Source organism: Cydia pomonella, unplaced genomic scaffold (genome assembly GCF_033807575.1).
Source record: "Cydia pomonella isolate Wapato2018A unplaced genomic scaffold, ilCydPomo1 PGA_scaffold_202, whole genome shotgun sequence".
Lineage (NCBI taxonomy): Eukaryota > Metazoa > Arthropoda > Insecta > Lepidoptera > Tortricidae > Cydia > Cydia pomonella.
In genome coordinates, this window is record NW_026907842.1 from 371,417 (window position 1) to 394,531 (window position 23,115).

Consider the following 23,115-nt stretch of genomic DNA (forward strand, 5'->3'; position numbering starts at 1 on the left):
TAGATTATATCTTAATCTAGCGCTGATGACATCAAGTGGATTTGATGACGGAGACCTTAGGTGGCCGCAGAAACTAATAGGTGATAAAGATCATATAAAAATTATAAAACGACGACACCTTTTCGATAAAACTAAAAATAATTTATTCGATTTCTTGTATCATCATCCCTCTTTTCTGCTATTGATTACTGGCATACATTTAAGGCACAATGCTTTTAAATACGAAATGAATATCAACGTGACATTTGAATAACATTCAAGTGACGTTAGGTGTATAAAATTAACAAGTATGGATGAAACTAAAAATGAATCTTAGGTCCTAAATAACATATACTCCTTATCCTTTTAGAACATGCCAAAATTATTGTGTAATTAATTTCTTTAACCAATTATGAGATGCGGTATCAAATATGGACACACACTGGCAAATTGTGGTGGCATTTGACTGAAAATGTGTCGCTAACTAAGATTCTTCTGCGAAAAAATCAATGTAAGTTACCAAAGTTGTGTGTAGTTATGTGTGTGTAATTTGAATAATTAGAGCCAAATATCTTAAGCCATACTCATTCTGGACATAGCTCTGTAAAGTTTTTACCAAGACATAGTGATAAAGATTTGCGATGAGTACCTATAGAAGTGAGAATGGTAAGATACTTTATCTAATGTTTGTTAAAAATGTCACGTGTAACAATACCTACTTACTAACGTGCCTTATGCTGAAAAGAGGTTAAACGAGATTAAGAGAACTGAAATCATGATATTTAGTCACATTTAGAAGGTCGTGTGATGTGGCCTGTCCGACAATATAAAAACCCCGTTATTCATGTTACAGCATTGGCCCCTAGTTCATTACTGACCAGAAACTTCAGCAACGATTCCCTAAAACTCCCGTCCGCTGCGACTCTGTTGCAAAATGATGAAAAGGGGACGGTCGTGTTGCTCGGCACCGTGCACTTTAGCAAAAATTCCGTAGAGGATGTATCCGAGGTATAATAAATTATTTTTTGACTCTTGCACTATAGCGTAGAGTCGTAGTCCATTAAAAAAACTGCTTAAAAGAAGCCTGAAAGCCTATGTATGAACTAAAATACGTAGTTTATCCCTCTTCAAAATGTGGCCCACTAATCGTTCTTTTTGCTATTTATTTTAAAATACTTATTGGATTTTTATTTGCTTAGATAGTGAAAGTTTTGAATCCGAACGGAATTTTGGTGGAATTATGCCGGCAAAGAGTTTCGTTATTGGAGCTAGACGAGAAAAAGTTCATAGAGGATGCCAAAAAATTCGACGCAGCCAAAATGAAGTAAGTATCAATTCTGCACTTTACGTCGTAACTTAAAAGTTAGGCGTGAAATTATAGGTAAATAGTATAGTAGGTAAAGTACGTCGGTATTGTAGAGACCCCTAACTACCTTTAGTTGGTACAATATCTTGTACAAAATAAGGTTCAAAATTCAATAGCAAAACTTAAGATTCTTTAAAGATATTTCATGTGTTTCCGAAGTTTAAAATTTAGGTAATAACAATTATTTTGCTGCAGACAAGCCATGAAAGGGCAGAACGTTGTGTCCGGCATGCTGCACGGCATGTTGCTCAAGACATACGCTGATATAGCGAAGGAACTGGGTGTGGCGCCAGGCGGCGAATTCCGCAGGGCCTACCATGAAGTACACCTCTTTTTACCATTTTTTATTAATTAACGATAATTACATATAAGTATTTCACCATCATAATCTCTTTTGTACCTACTTAGAAATTTAGGTACGGTAAATTATCTAACCTTCGAAAGGGCTTGGGTTGGGAAGGATGCGTGACGAGGCATACCTACATGCGGGTATAAACTGAAACCCTTTAGGTACTATCGCTGCTTTAGCTTATCTAAATAAGCTCCTCCTAAGGATGCTAAAACAACCGATCACGCGCTGCTCATCCATCGGCTTCCTATAGGGATATCATACGCTGCTACCTTACTTACTACAATAATTTTTATATCATGACGTCTTTAACTTTTCAGATGCAGAAAATACCAGGTTGCAAACTGTATCTTGGTGATAGACCCATCCAAATAACGATAGCCAGAGCATTTCAGTCGTTAAGCGTATTTGAGCTCGGCCAAGTGCTATATCATTTAACGTCATCAAGCCAATCGAAACCGTTAGAGTATGTATTTGTTTAAGTACCGACTCGTTATTATTTGATTTATAAATTCAATACATAACAAAAAGCAGCAGATAGGTAGTGCTTTTGCGAACCTACAAAACCCTTTATCTCCATTCTCCATTTCTTACGCCATACCTACGCAGGCGAGTGATGTACTCAGGGTAATATCCAATGGGCCAGTTGACTTCCTTTTCTAACTAAAACAACGACAACCATGAGAAATCGATCAAAGAACAAACTTCTGTGAAAACATTGTACATTCATTGGGGTTGGAAATAACAGTCTAGTTAGATCATGGTTATTTAGTAATTGTTGCCTGTTTGGACTCAGTGTGCGTAAACATAGCTGCATAGAAACAATGAAACGGGTCACACATAAGCGTGTGACCCGTATATAGTGTATAATTTTGAACATATTTACAGCAAGCACGCATTGGAAAAATACAAAGATAAAGACTTCGTGGCAGCTCAGTTTGAGGAGATCACTCGGGACGTGCCAGCTTTCAAAAAGATATTTCATGTGTTCGTAGACGAACGCGATCGGTGTCTAGCCTATTCGTTACAGGAATGTGTTCGTAATGGTGAGTAAATACATATCTTATTTCCTCTCCCATAGACATATTTTAGACTAGACTATTTCTCGGACCAAATTTGTCGGACAGGGTGGTGTAAAAAGACTTAGGGCACTTAGGAGTACAGGGAGGGATAGGGAGAGGCAGGGTATTTGAGGAATGAGGAAGGTTCCTAGAAATAGCGTAATCAAAACGGGCATTAAGGCTAAGAGTTCTGACCTATACTAGACCACTTTTCCTGAAAAAAAAAAATTAACTTGTGAAAAATAGTTTAGTGCCCCTGTAAAACTGGAAAGGCTACTACAAAAAAAAAATCGTTTGCAAAGCCTCAGCAAGACTGTCCGTCTTGGTCTTCATTCGTATATAATATGCTTCCAATGGTCTGTCATCAGGCTCTTACGTAATGTTACCTTCTCAATTTACAGTTACTAAAAACCCAAGGGTGTTAGCCGTCGTAGGAATGGGGCATGTTGATGGCATTATAAAATACTACGGCCATATGAGGCAGGAGGATATCATACCACTTCTTAGGTGAGATTTCGATGTTAAAAGCTACTCTGCATTTGCACACTCGCATAAGTTGCAAGGCGAAAAGGCGAATAGTGAGCTGACCATTTTTTCTGCGTTCACTATTCGCCTTGTAACAAATAGCATTGCATTTGATTGATCAATAAAATTTGTTAAATCTACTTAGCCGGCAATGTATCTAAGATCGCATGCGATTTGTTGCAATCAGAGGTCTTTAGCACTCACATGTCTGTGTGACTGCGGGAATCTGAAGGCTGGAAAATTCAATTTGTTAGTTGTGTTACCAGGTGGAAATACCCATCCTCAAATAGGAAATCTTGGCACTCATCATTTCATGTTTTTGTAGTTAGGTAGTAAAACGGTCGTGGTGTCATCTTAGTTCATCGTAGGATCACGGTCGTACATGCTTTGCCACATTTATTCAATGAAATACTTAATAGTGACATTCACGTAACATAAAGAATAATAACATTATTTCCTGGCTCCTGTCATTTGTAATAAAATTATTTTTATCCTAATTTCCTACGTCTACGCTTCAAAGATTGTACGACTGAGATTAATTTTGTTTACTTATTTTCAGTACATAATTCCATTTCAAAGACAACTCGAAAAACATTTATTTTACGAAATTTTCTAACCGAGTTACACAAATGTTAACCTAGAAGGTACCCATCTCATAATGAAGGTGAGAATTAGTTTTTTTTTACGTTTTAATAATACTACTTATATAATTATCTGTCATATCAATGGAATGTCAGGCTACGCTGGTATGTCGGAGTCGCGAGTTCAAGTTTCGCTCGAGAGAGTAACTCTTTTTTTATTTTCCCCTATTTCTTTCTAAGCATTAGGGTACGCAGCTTTGCCAGCCCATATTTTCAATTAAATTAATAAGGTTGTATGATTTTATTAATAGCGACATGAAGAATACCAATAACATTTTTTATCTTTTCAGGATTCCACAGCCTCCGTTGTATTCTGTATTGTTTTGGAATGGCCTCAAATATACGGTTTATTTTCTGGTGTTTTCATTCTTCTATAGACTGATATTTGGCTAGGCTCCGTTGAGGCAGGTTTGTACTGATTTTTTAATAAATTAAATTGCATTTGTAATTATTTAAGCTAAGAAAAATATAATAAATAATTACAAACAATTTTTGAGCAGTTTTCATCGAAAAACGCATACTTGTACCATCATCGTCGACTCTAGATTGAGGCACAGAGAATTTTAAATAGAGGTGGATTGTCAAAGTAAATTTAGTAGCCACAGTAAATTTACTGCCATCTTTCGACAGACGATTAAAATTTTTAGAACGCCATTTGACTTTGATCCTTATTCCATTCCATCGCTCGAAAAGATGCCGCCATACTGTTGGCCTACGATCCAGTAGATAGTGCCCCTTTTTGATATTTAACCCTTTTCCAGGCCGCACCAATCTACACGGTTTTCCCAAAAAATCCAAATATATTCCAATTAATCCAGCTTTTTATTTCGAGTAACATGACTATACAATTTGTAGAATACACTATAAAACTTAAAACCTAAATCTAAAAATAAATAATACTAAACTTAAAATAAAATACTAAAAAATATCCCCCTGCGGCATGGTGCCGTAGATACTGGCAGCATTTCCTCGCTGTATTGCAAGACTAATTCTTTGAGCGAGGAAGCTGCCAGCTCAGCGGTCGCCGGTGACCTCTGCTAACCTTTTTGAAAGGTCCTTAAAGAGCTTAATCCAGCTTTGATGATTCATTTGAAGACAAGTAACATTTCCTGAAAGTGTAATCTAATTTGAACTTTAAATCGGAATGCTAAAGTTAAAATTCTAATGGCGCACATGTAGTCGATAAATCGTACTATGCCTGGAAAAGGGTTAACAAATTTAAGTCATATCAGAGAAAAAATAAGGATCAAAGTCAAATGGCGTTCTAAAAGCTTTAATCATGTGTCGAAAGATGGCAGTAAATTGACTGTGGCTACAAAATTTATTTTGACAATCCATCTCTATTTCAAATTCTCTTTCATATAACTAATGCCGCTTTCTTGATCGTGCCGAGGCAACAAAACATTTCTCTGCTCACTGCGGTAAACTTTTCGGGATAAAAAACAATTTTGTATTTGTAAGTCCAACATTCTTTTTTTTTATCTTTATCAGCCATAAGGTCCCTTTATATTTGGATTGTCACATTTTGTAAGTTGCCATACAAATTTTGCTGTCACTACGGTATTCGATTATATTAACGCCGTGTGAACCTAGCCTTACTTTACTCTTTGATCAAATGTCGCAGTGTTTCGAGTGCATGAGATTTATTGCAAGCTCAGTAGAACCCTTTAGGAACTCACTGCAATGAGATCACTTTGACCGCCGATTTATGTACATTCGCGGCTCGTGGCTCGTCTCGTGTCTCGGCTCGGTCACAGCTCGTAAGTTCCTCGATCTAATGTACACACTCTCCTCGGGCCCCGTGGTTCGTCTGCGTCTCGTGTTTCGGCCACAGCCCCTAAGCTTGTCGAGTTAATAAATTTTAAACACAAGCGGCACGGTATAAGGTCTGTAACCGAATGAAAAGCCGAACGGGAATATAAACAGCAAGTGTCCCCCGCGAGCCCTTTGACTCCAGCCCAAAAAACCGCTCCGGACACGAGCCGAGCCACAAGCCCACCGTTTACAAAGGATCCATCCATCCCTCCACCTCCATGCGACATTGGGCAACCTACCTTGCACAGCTAAGCTGTGGAATGCAAAGAGCATATAATCACTACGTGGAATGAACTGTTGCCTGCGGTATTTCCGGACCGATACGAGCTTCAAACCTTCAATAAAAGACCTTAATACATTGAGTGCCGGGAACCATTTATTGCAAGGTCTGTGGAGCCCTTAAAAGTCACCATAGAGATTAAAATAAACTGTATCTATGGTCTGTGGTTTGGCTTACAATCTGTGGCTTACATACGCGTCTCGTGGCTCGGCTGGCAGCTCGGCTCGCCACCGCACGCGAAAAGCGACTGGCATGTCTGCACGCGAATGTGACATTTGACTCTGACAGTGAGTCAGTGACAGTAACATTTGTCCATTTGCGTCAAAAGTTTCATTTGTATTTATTTTAATTATTTTAATAAACTACTTGTAATTTATAAAATAATGTTGTTATAATTATAAGTGCAATATTCTATTCACTACGAGATATATCATGCCTTTTGTAATATATCTGGCTGTCGATCATGTTTAGAGTTTTGTTTACATAGCGAGTTTCAATTCCAACAATTATGTTTAGGGTGTTGCTTATTTGTATGCTAAATATTGCGTATGTTTACAATGAAAACACTAAATGTGGATGTAATGCTGACCGGGCGCAAGGAGGCATTCAAAGTAAATACCTAGATCATACGCAGCAATCGGAAGCCGATCATTGTCCATTTGAACATCACTCTAATGTTGAAGATGACGCATTGAGTGACATGGTGGCTGTACCTGCGGGTGAATACCAATTTGGGACTGATGATGAAATGATCCAAGCTGATAATGAGGGACCTCAAAGAATAGTTAAGTTAGAAACATTCCTAATGGGTAAATATGAAGTCTCAAATAAGGATTTCATGAAATTTGTTTCATCTACAAATTATAAGACTGAAGCTGAAACTTTTGGGGACAGTTTTGTTTTTACATTGTTTTTGAATGCAACATTCAGAGAAAAATTACAAGACTTCAGAGTGGCTCAAGCTCCATGGTGGTATAAAGTTGATGGAGCCGATTGGAAGCATCCCTATGGCCCTGATTCTAATATTCAAGGTAATTTCTATGCTTCAATAATTAACAGTTCTGTTATGTTTTTGCTAATTTGTATACATTTAACTGTTTCTTGTTGCTGTAAGGTAAATCAATTACTGGACACTCTTTAATAACTAGCCACCTTATACTAAAAACGAATTCTATTCTCATAAAACAGAATTGATCCCAAGAGTGGGAGAGAGAGGAGCAAAGAGACCTCTAATGAGATGGGATGATGACATTGCGCAGGTAGCTGGCCGTACCTGGAGCAGAGTGGCAATAGATCGGATAGAGTGGAGAAGGTTGGAGGAGGCATTTGCCGAAGGGCAAGCAGGCAAAGAATACAAAAGATAGGAGATAATGAGATAGTTCCTACTGTTCTTTGTCCTGTAAATAAAGGCTATTTTATTTATTCGTAATTGACGATTTACCCTAAGTTAACCTTAACAGAAGTAATAAATAAATATAAATAATAAATAAATAAATATTATAGGACAATATTACACAAATACTATTGCACTAAATGTCAATCAGTTTAAGAACAGACTAGACAAATACTGAACCAGTGCAAAGAATACATATTAAGTGAAGATCACTCAGATACAGGCAACTATCAGTTGTTTCAACTGCCAGCCTGATTAATTAATAATAATAAATAAATTGACCAATTCCCACAGTAAGCTCAATATGGCTTGTGTTGAGGGTATTTAGACAACATTATATATAATATATAAATATTTATAAATACTTAACCCTTAAATGCATAATGATGTATATATGCATCGTATATTTGATGGTCCGTGGCTCAATATGCAGCTATCCAAAATCACATTTATTACTTTTATTTAATAAATGTGACGTTTACGTGTTAGATTCTGAACGCACCCATAAACTTTTGATAGTTTTTTTTTCTGTAGTGTCATATTTTCAATCTTTGGCGCGTAAGTTGCTACACTGGTTGCCGCGAAATTTACAAGTTCAAAATTTATTGATAAATATTAATAAGAACTGCAAGTAAAAATTATTTCTGAAAAGGATAAAAGGTAAGTGTAATTTATATTATTAACAGGTTTGATAATAATAGTATAGTTTTCCGAAAATTTGTGTTTTATATGTGATGCGTAAATACATCACCATGCAAAATCGGTTGTATTAGAATTTACTTTATTGTTTCGTTCTTTGTATAGTCATTGAAAAGATTTAGAATAATTTTCTTATAAATTGGCATCCGTGGCCTTAAACTAAAAAGTCCCTTTAAAGTAGTAGTAGTTTCATAGTGGAATTACAATTAGGTACCTACTTAGGAAGATAAAACTTGGGAAAAACTGCACGTTATGATAAAAAACAAAAACTAAGAGTGGAAATACCTTGTCCAAAAATTGTGCAAGAATATAACATGCATATGGGTGGTGTGGACCTAATGGATAGCTATTTAGGCCGCTATAGCGTCAGGGTCAAGAGCCGTAAATGGTACTTACGATTATTTTATCACGTTTTGGACTTGGCCGTAATAAATTCCTGGATCTTAATGAAGAAGAATTGCATTGCAAAGGGTGTTCCTCAGAAACAACTACCGAATCTTGGTCAATTTCGCAATGAATTAGCTAGATGTCCTTTGCAATATTGGATTAACTTACGGCATCAAAAGAGGACGTCCAAGTAATGCTTCCATCGAAGAACAATTACAAGCCAAGAAACGAAAAGGTACTAGTCATCCTCTTCCAAGCGTAGATGTAAGAAAAGATGGCGTTGATCACTGGCCTATGATTGCTACTCGTCTTAGGTGCAAAATACCTAGTTGCAACGGGACAACATCTTGGTCTTGCTCAAAATGTAATGTGCCTCTTTGTTTGAATCCAAGAAATAACTGTTTTACATATTTCCATCAATAATATTATGTAGAAAACTCCAGTGAGTCTCAAACATGTTCATTATTATTAAACGGGTCACTTTGCCAAAAGTAGCTCAACCTGTTTAGGGTTTATTTCGAAAAACTTAGTCATGAGCATTCGGCCGGATTTAGATTCGCAAAGCTACATTGTTCCGTGAACGGGAAAGACATAGGTATATAATTATTAAATTTTCTGTTTGCCCAAATGTTGACTGGTGGAGAATGCTATTTGGGGTGAAGTCTATCTGTTGTACGTTAAGTTATTTGTTTTGTGCTATAAAGATACGAGAACAAATGTAATAATAAATTGCAGATTATAATTTTACTGTTAAATATGTAATCTTTAGCGTTTAGACGTTAATGCATAGTGATGTATATATGCATCAAGTCTTTTTCGGAAAAAATATATGTTTTTTTTAAATACTATGATTTTTTTCTTAATTTTCCCTCAATCTATACCACATGACACATCTATTTCAATTTATTAAAAAGTTATACAAAAAATCATGCATTTAAGGGTTAAATACATAGAAAACACCCATGACTCAGGGACAAATATCCATGCTCATCACACAAATAAATGACCATCAGCTTCATAGGCAGGGTCATTACCCACGAGACCAGACCGGTCGTCAATATATAGTAATAGTCATAGAATATGTTGATCTTTCTAGGTTGCTAGAGGATAAGACTAATAAATTAAAATTGTCATAGCACTGTACTTTCCAATTACAGATTCAATGGATCATCCCGTGATCCATGTGTCCTGGAGAGATGCTCAAGCATACTGCAAGTGGAGAGGGGCTCGCCTGCCTACTGAGGGGGAGTGGGAGGCTGCCTGCCGCGGTGGAAAGCATGGGACCAAGTACCCCTGGGGAGACAAGCTGTTTCCTGATAGAACACATATGTAAGTGGTACAAGTACAAGCAAGGTTTTTAGGGTTCCATAGCCAATGCCAAAAAACGGAACCCTTATAGATTCGTCATGTCCGTCTGTCTGTCCGATTATGTCACAGCCACTTTTTTCCGAAACTATAAGAGCTATACTGTTCAAACTTGGTAAGTAGATGTATTCTATGAACCGCATTAAGATTTTTACATAAAAATAGAAAAAAAAAAAACAATAAATTTTGGGGGTTCCCCATACTTAGAACTGGAACTCAAAAATTTGTTTTTCATTAAACCCATATGTGTGGGGTATCTATGGATAGGTCTTCAGAAATGATATTGATGTTTCTAATATCATTTTTTTCTTAACTGAATAGTTTGCGCGAGAGACACTTCCAAAGTGGTAAAATGTGTCCCCCCCCCCCTGTAACTTCTAAAATAAGAGAATGATAAAACTAAAAAAAATATATGATGTTCATTACCATGCAAACTTCTACCGGAAATTGGTTTGAACGAGATCTAGTAAGTAGTTTTTTTTAATACGTCATAAAAAAAAAAAAATTTTTTTTTCATCAAACCGATACGTGTGGGGTATCTATGGATAGATCTTCAAAAATGTTATTGAGGTTTCTAATATAATTTTTTTCTAAACTGAATAGTTTGCGCGAGAGACTCTTCCAAAGTGGTAAAATGTGTGTCCCCCCCCCCCTTGTAACTTCTAAATTAACAGAATGATAAAACTAAAAAAAATATATGATATACATTACCATGCAAACTTCCATCGAAAATTGGTTTGAAGGAGATCTAGTAAGTAGTTTTTTTTTAATATGTCTTAAATGGTTCGGAACCCTTCATGGGCGAGTCCGACTCGCACTTGTTTAAATATCAATTTGGCCAATGAAGATGAGAAAGTTGCAATTTTAACCACTTCTGTATGCATTGACTAGTTTGTCATGAATTGCTGTTGATTATAGTCGCGCGTTAAACGCAATTTTTAGGTAGTTGATCATAACAGTTTTATTGTGGTAGGCCCAGGCTGATTTGTTGTTATTAATTTAATTGTTAATCTAGCACAGCATTTCCCAAACTATGGGTTGCAACCCATAGGTGGGTTGAAGTGAATATTGAGTGGGCCCTAAAACAAGACGACATTCCGACCAAGTCCCGTAGTTAAGACAGCCAAGAGGTGGGTCTCAAATTTGGCAGTTTTTGTTAGATGGGTTGGAGCCCAGTCAACTTTGGGAACCACTGATCTAGCAAACTGTATTCTTTCTAGTGAGTAATGTACTAATTTAGAACTCATGTATTTGCTAAATGGTACACAATTATGAAACATACTTATCAATGTTGCAATTCATTGAAAATTAGGGGACGAATAAATATCTACCGTAGGGAACCCTAACTTCACCGTTAGTGCCCAACTTCGCCCAAGTAAATTAATAATAATAATAATAATAAACCCGCGGGGGCAGCTTGTGGCGAGCTGACGGTGAGTGGCGACACCGCGGACCCCTATTCCAGAGGGTCCTTTTATTTGGCCCTCGCCTCTGCGCTTGCCTTCACCGGCCGGCCAGAGTGGAGTCGCAAGAGCGGGACCTATGCTCCAGGTTGGAAGTGTAAAATGTCATAACGCCGGCGGCCTGCTGAACGGATTACCGGGATCTGGCTGCCGCAGACTCACCTCTCGACAACCTCACAGCCGCTCCAAAGTGTTGCCCTATTGTCGCACTGTGCGTGCGGCCGTTGTGGGGCCCACTCAATGAGTTGGCGAGTCACCACCTGTCTTAAACAATTCCGAGACTGATTGTCACGGCAGGTGTCCGTTAGTCTCCTCCCATAGCCCATTATCCAGTCCATCCAACTTTCAAATCAATAGCCTTATGACCTTAGATCCCATCGCAGCACAAAAGTGCTGCACTGCAATAGTCTTTGCACCTGGCGGGGACCATCTCCGGATGTATCATGTTGTGCGCTCGGGGATGGTATCCGCCACGTGTATCCCTTGCTTTTAGATTAATTTGTCTTAAAGGGCCTCTGCGCTGTTGGCTTCGGCCCCACGCATGCCTCCCAAAGGTCCGGGACCCCATGGTCCCGAGATACGTCCCACTGCTGGGCACAGGCCTCCTCTCATGTGCAAGAGGGCTCGGGCTATGGTCCCCACGCTAGCCCAATGCGGATTGGGGACTTCACATACACCTTAGAATTTCTTCGCAGATGTGTGCAGGTTTCCTCACGATGTTTTCCTTCACCGAAAAGCTAGTGGTAAATATCAAATGACATTTCGTACATAAGTTCCGAAAAACTCATTGGTACGAGCCAGGATTTGAACCCACGACCTCCGGATTGAAAGTCGGACGTCATATCCACTCGGCCACCACCGCTTATAAACATAAAATAATCCATTCCATTCATTCATTTCCATTGAATTTACAATAAATAAAGCTGCGTACATATGGTTTTAACGTAAAAAAAACACTAATTTCGCCACCAGTCCCCAACTTCGCATAATCTTTTTTTTTAATGTCAAAATTATACTTATAATTATAACTAATTCCATACCCTAAATGTTGAATTAGTAAACGCCCATGATACTGAACTGCAACATTGATAACGGGGTTTGACAATAGGCGGGGGGTCCACACTGTACATAAAAATAGCTTAATAGAAAATTCAATCAAAAACTTCACAAGTCCAGCTTGCCCCCCTTATGTGGGTTTTGGGTTTTATGGTTATTTATATTATATTTCGTTATATATTTATCAGGGCAAACATATGGCAAGGAACCTTTCCCAATCACAACTCTGCAAAGGATGGTTATATTGGCACCAATCCTGTGAACATGTTTGAGCAAAATGGTTTTGGTCTTCACAATATGGCTGGGAATGTGTGGGAGTGGACTGAAGACTCCTGGACTAAAGATGCTGTAAGTATGAATGTATATAATTTAGCATACAAATCTGTCAGTAGAAAAAGGCGCATAATTCCAAATTTCTGTAAGGGTATCGCCCATACCTGCTTAGTGGTGCCATGTCTAGTTTTTAGATATATAAATTATACTTACCTTAATATCTGGAATAGTCCACTAAAGTAAAAGCCCTCTTAGATTACAACTGTTCAGATATCATTTTGGTAATGTATCTAATTACTTAAATGAACCTACAGGTTAGTTGTCAACATCGGATATTTTGGGCTAGAATTAATGGGTGTCCCCCAAATATAGAAATATATAATATACAACAGGGAATATTACCCAAAACTGCGTAGAGAGCGCTACTAGCATAAACTGAGGGCCTACCATGAAACACAAAATTCGAAATTTCGTTATCTGCCTTTCTATCACACTTGCATATTCGAGCGATAAAGAAGCAGATAACGAAATGTCCATTTTCCCATTTCGCGATAGGCTTTGTAAACAAACAACTGACTTGATGCATCATCATCAATGTCATAGTGAAAAGTTGTAAAAAAACTGTTTAAGGCATAATAGTAAGTATATATTACTCTATGGTTTACAATAAGTGCTAGTGCTGTACTCTGGCGGCAGAACATTGCAATAATACCCTCTATATGTGAGCGCGGCCGGCAAAACGTCCCACTATGTCGCTTCCCATAAGGACGCCTTGTCAATATGAATACAAGCATATCTCGCCCTTATGATAATGTTGGTGCTAAACTCAAAGAATAAAAAGTGCTAAACACCTAGATTTTCTGTACCCTGGATGTAAGGATTTTATATTTATTTTCAGCCAAAGGAAAAGGTGAAAAAAGGTGGTTCATACTTATGCCATCGCTCATACTGCTACCGCTACAGGTGCTCTGCGCGATCTCACAACACTGAGGACAGTTCAGCGGGAAATTTGGGATTCCGCTGTGCAAAGTCAGTTTAATTCCTTGATCGCGAAAGACGGCCATAGATGCCCACGGTTACAGTCTAAGACTAACTTAAATGTTATTTATATTAGGCGTGGCGTTCTAAGGGTTAACTTTCTGGAATAACCTAAGAATGGGTTTAGTGGTGTAGGTATTGGTAGTCTCTACCTTAAAACATGCCCCATATAATCGTAAATTGGTGTGAACAGTGAAACAGTGTTTTAGCTCTACTGTAAAATTATATATTAATGTAGTAAATTCATATTGATAGTCTGTTTTGAAAGTTTATACAGTAAATCAATATCCCTTTTGAGTTTAGATATTTATTTCGCTATCAACTGATAAAGGCAGATGCCCACTGCAGCGCACGGCCATGCTTACGCATGTTTTGAAGTCGCTATGTATCATAATGAAAATCGACCCACTTCGTTGTAGTGGTTTCCGCCTTTAGGTGACTTTTACAAAGTTACAAACCTCGCAAGAACCTAGGTCATTGTTTCTTTTAATAGACCTCGTCGTATGTACGCTAATTTTAGATTTTTTTAGGAAGTTTTGTTATGGAACAAATTCTGTCACAATTTTGCGGGGACTTAAGGCAATTTCGATAACTATCGAAATTGCCTTAAGTCCGTAACGGATAAAATTATATAATAACTGTTATATAATTTTATTTGTCACATTATTACTTAAACATAAAAACTGTATACTATGATATACTTATATACAAAGTCTTCCAAGTATTTTGTCGATCAAATAAATATATTAGGGACCTACCTAAATCAATAACGTTAGCAATTATACTTATAAGTAATACATCCAGTATACTTTCACTATATGTGTGTATAACCTATCCAATTATTTATTTATTAATGTACTACTACGCCTGCTATTCCTTTAGTAAAGATATGTTACAAATCGCCAAGGATTGTAATTATTTTGATATTATCAGTAGGCGTACTTACTTTTATACCAAAATATAATGTTAACTTTGATTTGTCTTTTATTAACAAGCCTTTAGTTTATGACCAAAGGTCAAGTGTTTTTGTAATTTAGGCGGCTATTAGGTAGTAATCGTGCCACAATTCGGCCACATCCGGTTGCAGTGTCAGTGTGAAGACCGCCTTTGGGAGTGACGAATGGAACGAATGTTGAATAAATGGGGTTGGCCCATGAATCTATATACTATGGATTCGGCATGGATGGGGGAACTGATAAACGGGCTAGTCTTATGTATCTTTCAGCAGGAGTAGCAGAGAAAGCGTTATTATTGTTTGTCCTTGTCACAAGTTTTATTTTTAGGGTTCCGTAGCCAAATGGCAAAAAACGGAACCCTTATAGATTCGTCATGTCCGTCTGTCTGTCCGTTTATGTTACAGCCACTTTTTTCCGAAACTATAAGAGCTATTAACGTATTATGTGCGAGCGCACATAAGGTTAATAAATGAAGAAAAGAAGCCTTTAGTTTAGGACTTAGCCTTTAATAACTATGTATTACATAGTATAAAAATTGTATAGAAAATAAGGATCGCGGCCGCGTGTGTTCGGTCCGGCGACCTGTGGCGAAAATAGAAAGAGCGTCGGCTGCGCCGGTGGCTGGTGGCGGCTTGGCGGGGTTCCTCACCCCCACGCTCGTCTGATGACGTTGTGCGCAGCGGCGCGGACACTCCCTATCACGCTTACGTACGAATTAATTATATTATATGAACTCTTTGGCTATACTGTTCAAACTTGGTAAGTAGATGTATTCTATGAACCGCAATAAGATTTTTACACAAAAATAGAACAAAAAAAAACAATTAATTTTGGGGGTTCCCCATACTTAGAAAGGAAACTCAAAAAAACTTTTTTCATCATCCCATACGTGTGGGGTATCTATGGATAGGTCTTCAAAAATGATATTCAGGTTTCTAATATAATTTTTTTCTAAACTGAATAGTTTGCGCGAGAGACACTTCCAAAGTGAAAAAATGTGTGTCCCCCCCCCTGCAACTTCAAAAATTACAGAAAAAAAATCTAAAAAAATATATGATATACATTACCATGCAAACTTCCACCGAAAATTGGTTTGAACGAGATCTAGTAAGTAGTTTTATTTAATACGTCATAAATGGTACGGAACCCTTCATGGGCGAGTCCGACTCGCACTTGGCCGCTTTTTTTATTTTCCACGGTACATTTTAGTATGGTTTACGGTGGGTAACAAATAACCCGACCAAATTACGTAAGAAAGGCATTAGTTTGTCGCCCGATGTAGTTTTTTTAATAGATAATGTGTTTGGGGATAATACATGGAAACAATATATTAGTTTCACTTACAGTTTATTTGCAATTTCTTTGTATAAAAAAAACAATAACAGGTAAATCTGATTCCATACATGATTTAATTTTACTAACATGGCGAGTTTGTTTCCAGCTGATAACACGGTTTGTCAGAGAACCAAAGAGCACCTGATAATTTGGTGTAAGTACAAAACAAAACGGAAGACTAATAAAATATCAAAGGAAGAACATTGACAGCTACGTACTACTATAAAACCGGTTACGAATTTGATCCTATGTACAAATAATTTTGGTAAACTTAAATAAAACATAAATTAAACAAAACAATAAATAATCAACACAACCTTTTCAACGCTTCGATTAACTTATATTTGCATTGAACATTTGACGTACACAGTACATTTTTTGTACTCAAAATTATAAAATGTAAAAATATGTGCAACGTGTGATTTCAATTATAATAAAATTTGAACAATAGCAACTACATCAATTCTTATAAAATCAATTTATCTATCATATCATACCATCTCAATAAATTTTAACTAGGTTTTCATAATTTAATATTAACTTGTTTTTTTTTTGCTTCGCCAGTGCTACTTTAAAATTAACATAGGCAAGGTACTCGATTCGTATATGGTGAAACGTCACAGACGTCACGCAAGCACCGAGCATTTCGTAAACGCAAACGCGGCCCGGCCGGAGGCCCGGCGCGACCGTCGGGTAATGTAGAAAACTTTACGCGATCACAAATCTAGCTTTAACGTTATCTTATGAATAAAATATACACCGTTTACACCGCTTAACCGTATGTACACTAGATAAAAATCACATTTAACACTAGGAGCCGCCGCCGGGCTCTTGGCGGCGCGGCGCGTCAGTTGCCGGCCGGCAGCACGGTGCGCGCGCGCAGCGGCCCGAGCAGGAGCCCGTTCTTGAGGCTGCCGTTGGAGTACGGCGCGCGCGGCGCCAGCTCCGTCGCCGGCGCCGAGCCGTTCGCGCCGGCCGCCACCTGGCACGGAAAAACGCGTTATTCCCACTAGTTACCACCAAGTTGTTACCAGTGGTAACTACTGGGTTTTTTCCCCACCTGTTACCACCAACTTGGTTTGGTGGTAACTACGGGGAATTTTTTTCCCAGTAGTTACCATTGGTAAAAGGCGGGATTTTTTTTCCCAGTAGTTACCACCAAAATTTGGATTGAATTCTATCCTATCCAAATTTTGGTGGTAACTAATAAAAACAGTATAAATATAGAGTGCTTGAATGAATATTTAATTATAACTAAATAAATCGATTACTGTTTCAGTAAACTGCCTTAAAAGTGATAAAAAAAATCGGTCTTTGACTGATTTGTTTGTTCATTCGTATAATTGTGACGTTATTTATTAAAAGGGACTTTATTGTCGATGGCACTTACGCCATTATCAACGATGCTCCTATATAAATACAACGCTGCGCTATGCAATATGGCGTAAGCGTCCTTGACAAAAGATCAAGGTTTCATAGGTAACGTTACACTTAAAAAGGTGGAAAAAAAAATCCCAGTAGTTACTACTGGTAACAACTTGGTGGTAACTAGTGGGAATAACCCGGAAAAACATACTTCAATAACAAAAACTAATTCATGCCGCAAGAGGGTGCTAATGATAGCTGCGTCGTAAAATCCAGTCCTATATGATAATATGATGTTTTGTCGTTGAATTTGGTTTAGTCATTATTAACTGCCTTATGTGGCCTGAATAAAATATCATATCGACAAAGGGCAATTACTTAACCGTGACCTTCACTTATTCGTAAAGAACTAGGCGTATGTGTTTTTGTGTGTTATTATTTTCTATTTTTAGCTCCTTTCACTATCTGTTGACTAATATTTGAGTTCTGCATTTCCCAGTTAAAAAATAAATCGCGCAACAACGACAGTTAATGCTGCCTTACCTTTTGCTTAGGTTTGCGATTGCCGTAGGACTGGTTGTAGAAGTCCTTGAACAGGAAGAAGAACATGACCGCGTGCATGCCGATCCACCACACGAATGCGCGAGGGTAGTCGCACTCGATGAACAGCAGCTGGAACGCGTGCACCATGATGCCTATGAACTGGAGCTGGAAACGAACAACTTTAATCAGTTCCTGGCAATAAAATATATGAGGAAATCTATAAAGCTTTTGCTATGGGTACATATCCAATATATATGGGTGCTATGGGTATGGGATAGTACTGTGACTTTTTTGCTAATCATAAATATTGACCCTTGTCACCGAGCAAGATAGTTGATCATAGGCGACTAGACAAAACGGTCCGAAAGAGAGGACCAAACTAGGACTGTATGTCACTCGCTTTAATTACAGTATATTGACTTATTGTAATGTTGGCATTGTTTTCTAATGGCGTCATTGCTCCCTTAATCAAAACGAGATGCGATCCTGTAGTTTGATGTCTCTTTCGGTCACACGTTTTTGGTCAAAGTAGGTACTAGGTACTCAGGAAGGAATCTATAAAGATGGTGGAAATATATATACTTGTAATAGATAAGAATCATTAAAGCGATGCTGATGTTACGTTTCTAAGACCGCCTCCTGTAGCGCAATATACAAGAAAAATACAGCTGAATTTGAAATCAATTGTGTAGGAAATATTTGTTTATTATGTTTTAAAATCGAACGGAAAAATTTACCTAACAAATACATTCCTACCTGTAGCTTGTATACGGCGTTTCGTGATCAAAATATTTCCTTTGTCAGGATGGGTCTTTGGGAGTTAAGAAGTGGGGCCATCAAGATTTTTAATGTACCTAATTTTTAAGGGGGGGCTCTTGACTTTATCTTGATATCTATATCATTTAAGCTACTACGCCAAGTTTGGTATTAATTTCGTATAAATCGGGGATGCAGAATAAATTTATGGTATTATATTTCGGACACTATTCTGAAGTATACAGGGTGTAATCGTTATTATCTCCTGGCTACACTTGACGATTACCCCCTGAACTGTTGAACCAATTTAGTTAAAATTTGGGATAGAGATAGTTTGAGCCCCAAGGAAGAACACAGCATATTTTTCATCCCAAAAATTATCCCTTAAGGGTGTGAAAAGGGAGGTGGAAGTTTGTATGGGGAATTAATAATCACTAACTAACATTTGAATGAAATCTACGTCAAAATCCTTTGATTTAGTTGAAAATGATACGAAACTTGACTTAGAACCTAAATTTACAATTATTAACCTCAGACGTCGCCGACGCTGAAATAAACCTGCATCAACAATCTGGGTGGCTCCACTTCTTAAATTCATCTAAGGAACAGATAGACCGCGGGCTAGGAGCGTATTTCGTCAGTCATCGCCTTCCGGCTGATACTTTGTCAGATGATAGTTTAGATTCTTTTTAAATTAAAAATACCGTCAGCCGGTAGGAATCGCGGTGGAAATACCATCAGCTGTAAAATTAACAGGTAAAAAATATGCGCCTTACCACTTTATGTGCGGCAAAGTATGCGTAATGTGTGAATTGCGTAATACGTTGATGGCTTTCAGGCGTTACGCCTGATGAAATGCTAGAAGTGTGAAAGGTTCATGATTTGTTATTGCTATCATAAAAAGGTATAGCGATGTTCATGCGACCAGCTGATGTTCTTACCATCGCGATATAACCGGCTGTCGATTTTTTAAATTAACAATAGCATCTGAACTATCATTTGACAAAGTATCAAACGTGAGGCGATGACAAATTTTCTTACTAAAGATAGTATTTGAATTATCTGACTTTACACTTCCGTTTCATCATTATAATATAGGTGCGAGATGTGCCAAGTCTATGCTAAAATGCCACAAGTGCGACGCGAACATCCTTTTTTTAAGGAAGTTGCTAGAACTAAGCTAATTTTTATGCTATGTGAGATTAGTATTTACATATCTAAGTGAGTACTTTGTAAGTAATTCTTGTTCCAATAGCATTAAGGTATAAAATAAAGAAAAATGTATTTGCCATCGGACTTCTACGTATTTCCCGGTGTTGACATGCCATCAAAACACTGGCAGTAAAATCCATTAGCTAGTTAGCTTATAAATAAGTAATACCATAATGTAATAATACGATTAATACGTGAAATAAAACTTACCATTTGTAGACCAGTGAGGTACTTCTTCCACCAAAGGTACTTCCTCACAGAGGGTCCCATGGCCGACAGCATATAGTACGTGTACATGACGATGTGCACGAAGGTGTTGAGCAGCCCGAAGAACGTGGAGTGGCCGCCGGGCGTGAATTTGACGCCGAACCACACGGACATGGGCATCACGCCGTGGTGGATCACGTGGAGGGTGGATACGTGGTCGTACTTCTTAGCTAATACGAAGAAGATCTGAAAGGGAAATCAAAGTTTTCTGTAAAATTAGCAATACTATTCGCTTAGCACCTTCGCACACAAACTTCTATGCAGGAGGTCACTTTTCTCTGCAGCTGACCGTACAGCGCTCGAGAAAGATAAGGTTTACAGTTCAGGTACAAACTTCAATGGTTTTTTTTCTTTGTTTTAATATGATACACGCGCGCGGGCGTGCACAACGAGCGTGGTAAAAAACGATGTACTTAGTTTTAGATTATTTCTATCATTAAAAAATGAAATTGAATATAGGCGAGCAATCGAGCGTTGAAGAATCTGTTCAGAATAGGTACCTAGTGGCCTTCTTTAGTCTACTCTTTGTTGTAATTGAACTATCCTAGCATTGTTTACGTAACAAGGTAGAGAAGTCTAGATTTTTTTTAACGGAAATGACAAGTCAGTCTTGGAATAGGTTATTGCGCCACGTGTATGTATGTGTGTTATAAATAAATTAAATAATTTACGTATAAAGATAGATTTAATTACAGTTAACTACAGCCTACAAGGGCCTGAATAAGTAACTAATTACAGTAGCAACAGCATGTCGAACATGTACTAGATAGTCATACCTACTAACGACAATTCAGTATAATTAATAATATACTTATTATGTTGTTGAAGTTGATCGTTTACTGAACAATAATTATTTTTAAGTACTTGAGTCTTTAATATTTTACTTAATTCGAGCAATACAAAGTATACCTACAGGGTGGCCAAATAAGAAGTATACATTTTGTTTTTAAATTTTAACTGTATTAAGTTCAAAAATTATTAAGTATTGTTTTAAAAATATATTCTTCAGGGTTGGCAAATTCATGCGAAACATAATGTCTGACATATGTCCACCTCTAACAGCAGGCAGATGTAAGCCCTTATCATCCCAATGTTCAGCATCTATTCGCACATTTTTGGCGTTATCTTAGTACATTTGTGTCGAATACTCGGTTTTAACTGTTTAAATTTCATCAGCTCGTTAGCATATACACGTAATTTTAGATAGCCCCACAGAAATAAGTCAAGAGCTGCAACATTTGGGGAATTCGGGTGCCAATCACTGTCACTTTTTTTCAAAATTAATCGAGCAAACAACGTGTTTTAAACCACAGAAACATTTGAGATAAAATTGCTTGCTGCTAGTGGTAGACATTTGGCAGAAATTATCTTCCGTATACAATTGCCAACCCTAAATAATATATTTATGAAAAAAATATTTAATAAAATTTCCACTTCTTGTAATTAAAATTTAAAAACAAAGTGTATCATTCTTATTTGTCCACCCTGTATAATATTACCCATTTAGAACAGGATCGCTCAGTACATAAAAATCACAACGAGGACTACCGCGTTTAATGTCGCCGCTAGGGGCGCTAGTCTAGACGGAGGTCATTCAAAATGTCAAATGCATATAGAAGTTTTAGGGGTTACAAGACTTGCAAGCTTTTTTATCGCGAATTTTCACTCCGTATTCATAATTGTGGTAAATATTTTTCTATTTTTGATTAATCATGGAAAACATTGATATAAGTAATTCAATAAATGTTAGTTGTTTAAAAAAGTGCACTCTGAAATATATGCAAAATTAATCAGGTTGAAAAAAATGGATCATTTAGACGTTAAAATACCCTTAGAACGTATTAATTTAAAAAAACCAGAGCAGAATTTTGAGATCTGTTTTTCTGGATATGCATCTACAGTGCCGCCAGCTGGTCAGCAAAAAAAAACGGAGCCTTCATTCGTGCCAAACAAAGAACACCCAATGTGATAGAAATAAGTTAAAAAGCTTAAAAGCGATGCATGACTTTATTTTATTGGACTATGAAATATCTTGCATCGTGTTGATTATCGTTATCCGGGTTGCGATAAGTAAGCATCGTATCACGAAAAAAATCTCGTGCACTTTATTGTTATAGATAACAGTTAATAAACTATTTTTACTAGTGTAAATGACCCAAACCGGAATAGTACTATAGAGGACGGGAAAAGAAGGGTTGCAGGACAAGTAGATATAGACGGCCGAACGTAGCGAGGTCGCTAGAGATACGCGGCCGGCAACCCCGTTTCTCGCCGAGATTTGTATAGTGCTTTTCTCAAACTTGCAATGAAATGATAATAATAAAGAAATAGGAAGATTTTTCTTTCTTTCTTCTTTGTGTTTTTTTTTTTATTATCACTTTGGAGTTATTAAAAAGGGAACGGAAATTTGATTATTTTTGAGCTACGACGCACGGTTTAGGAGATACAGCCCTATAGAGATGTCTGCATGACTGAGAAAATAATCTTTATAGGGCTGTATCGCCTAAACCGCGCGTCGCAGCGTAAAAATAATAAAATCTTCGTTCCCCTTAAGGAAACCCTTAAATAATAATAAACAAACACAAAAGAGAAAAAAAATATAGGCAGAATTTTGCTTAAAGGTTTTTTTATGGTTTAATGCCAAGACATGCCATAATTTGACGTTTAATTAAAACATAAGAAGGTTGCCTTACAGGCCTAGGTGTGTAAGGCGGTATGAAATTCCTTTACATATCATATTCACTCATCGCACCTGATATGACGACCGGTTTGGCCTAGTGGGTAGTGACCCTGCCTACGAAGCTGATGGTCCCAGGTTCAAATCCTGGTAAGGGCATTTATTCGTGTGATGAGCATGAATATTAATTTGTTCCTGAGTCATGGGTGTTTTCTATGTATTTAAGTATTTATAAATATTTATATATTATATATATCGTTGTCTAAGTTCCCTCAACACAAGCCTTATTGAGCTTATTGTGGGACTTAGTCAAT

General features: G+C 37.4%; 3 protein-coding genes across 8 annotated transcripts in view; 2 read left to right on the forward strand and 1 right to left on the reverse strand.

Moving 5' to 3' along the window:
- The first annotated feature begins 156 nt into the window (after window positions 1–156).
- On the forward strand, window positions 157–4,412 carry LOC133533749 (traB domain-containing protein-like). 2 transcript variants are annotated; one of them, XM_061872784.1, is made up of 9 exons: window positions 159–490; window positions 833–987; window positions 1,179–1,303; window positions 1,541–1,667; window positions 2,015–2,160; window positions 2,583–2,740; window positions 3,157–3,262; window positions 3,840–3,944; window positions 4,212–4,412. In XM_061872784.1, exons 1-8 carry the CDS (start codon window positions 397–399, stop codon window positions 3,844–3,846), a joined length of 918 nt encoding a protein of 305 aa, XP_061728768.1. In that variant the 5' UTR covers window positions 159–396; the 3' UTR covers window positions 3,847–3,944; window positions 4,212–4,412. The 2 variants fall into 2 exon arrangements, with proteins under 2 accessions (XP_061728767.1, XP_061728768.1); XM_061872783.1 differs by lacking the exon at window positions 3,840–3,944 and having other exon boundaries at window positions 157–490.
- Window positions 4,413–6,320: 1,908 nt separating this feature from the next.
- Window positions 6,321–14,666, forward strand: LOC133533750 (formylglycine-generating enzyme-like). The gene is made up of 4 exons (XM_061872785.1): window positions 6,321–7,047; window positions 9,653–9,824; window positions 12,568–12,727; window positions 13,551–14,666. Exons 1-4 carry the CDS (start codon window positions 6,525–6,527, stop codon window positions 13,689–13,691), a joined length of 996 nt encoding a protein of 331 aa, XP_061728769.1. The 5' UTR covers window positions 6,321–6,524; the 3' UTR covers window positions 13,692–14,666.
- A 1,310-nt stretch (window positions 14,667–15,976) lies between these two features.
- LOC133533751 (elongation of very long chain fatty acids protein AAEL008004-like) overlaps window positions 15,977–23,115 on the reverse strand; it is a 42,474-nt gene continuing 35,335 nt past the window's right edge. For all 5 annotated transcript variants that reach the window (XM_061872790.1, XM_061872786.1, XM_061872788.1 and 2 more), the window contains 3 exons: window positions 20,068–20,310; window positions 17,890–18,054; window positions 15,977–16,963 (listed from right to left, as the gene is read on the reverse strand). In XM_061872790.1, the coding sequence (XP_061728774.1) occupies window positions 16,829–16,963; window positions 17,890–18,054; window positions 20,068–20,310 (543 nt within the window). In that variant the 3' untranslated portion in view covers window positions 15,977–16,828. The remainder of the gene's footprint in view (window positions 16,964–17,889; window positions 18,055–20,067; window positions 20,311–23,115) is intronic.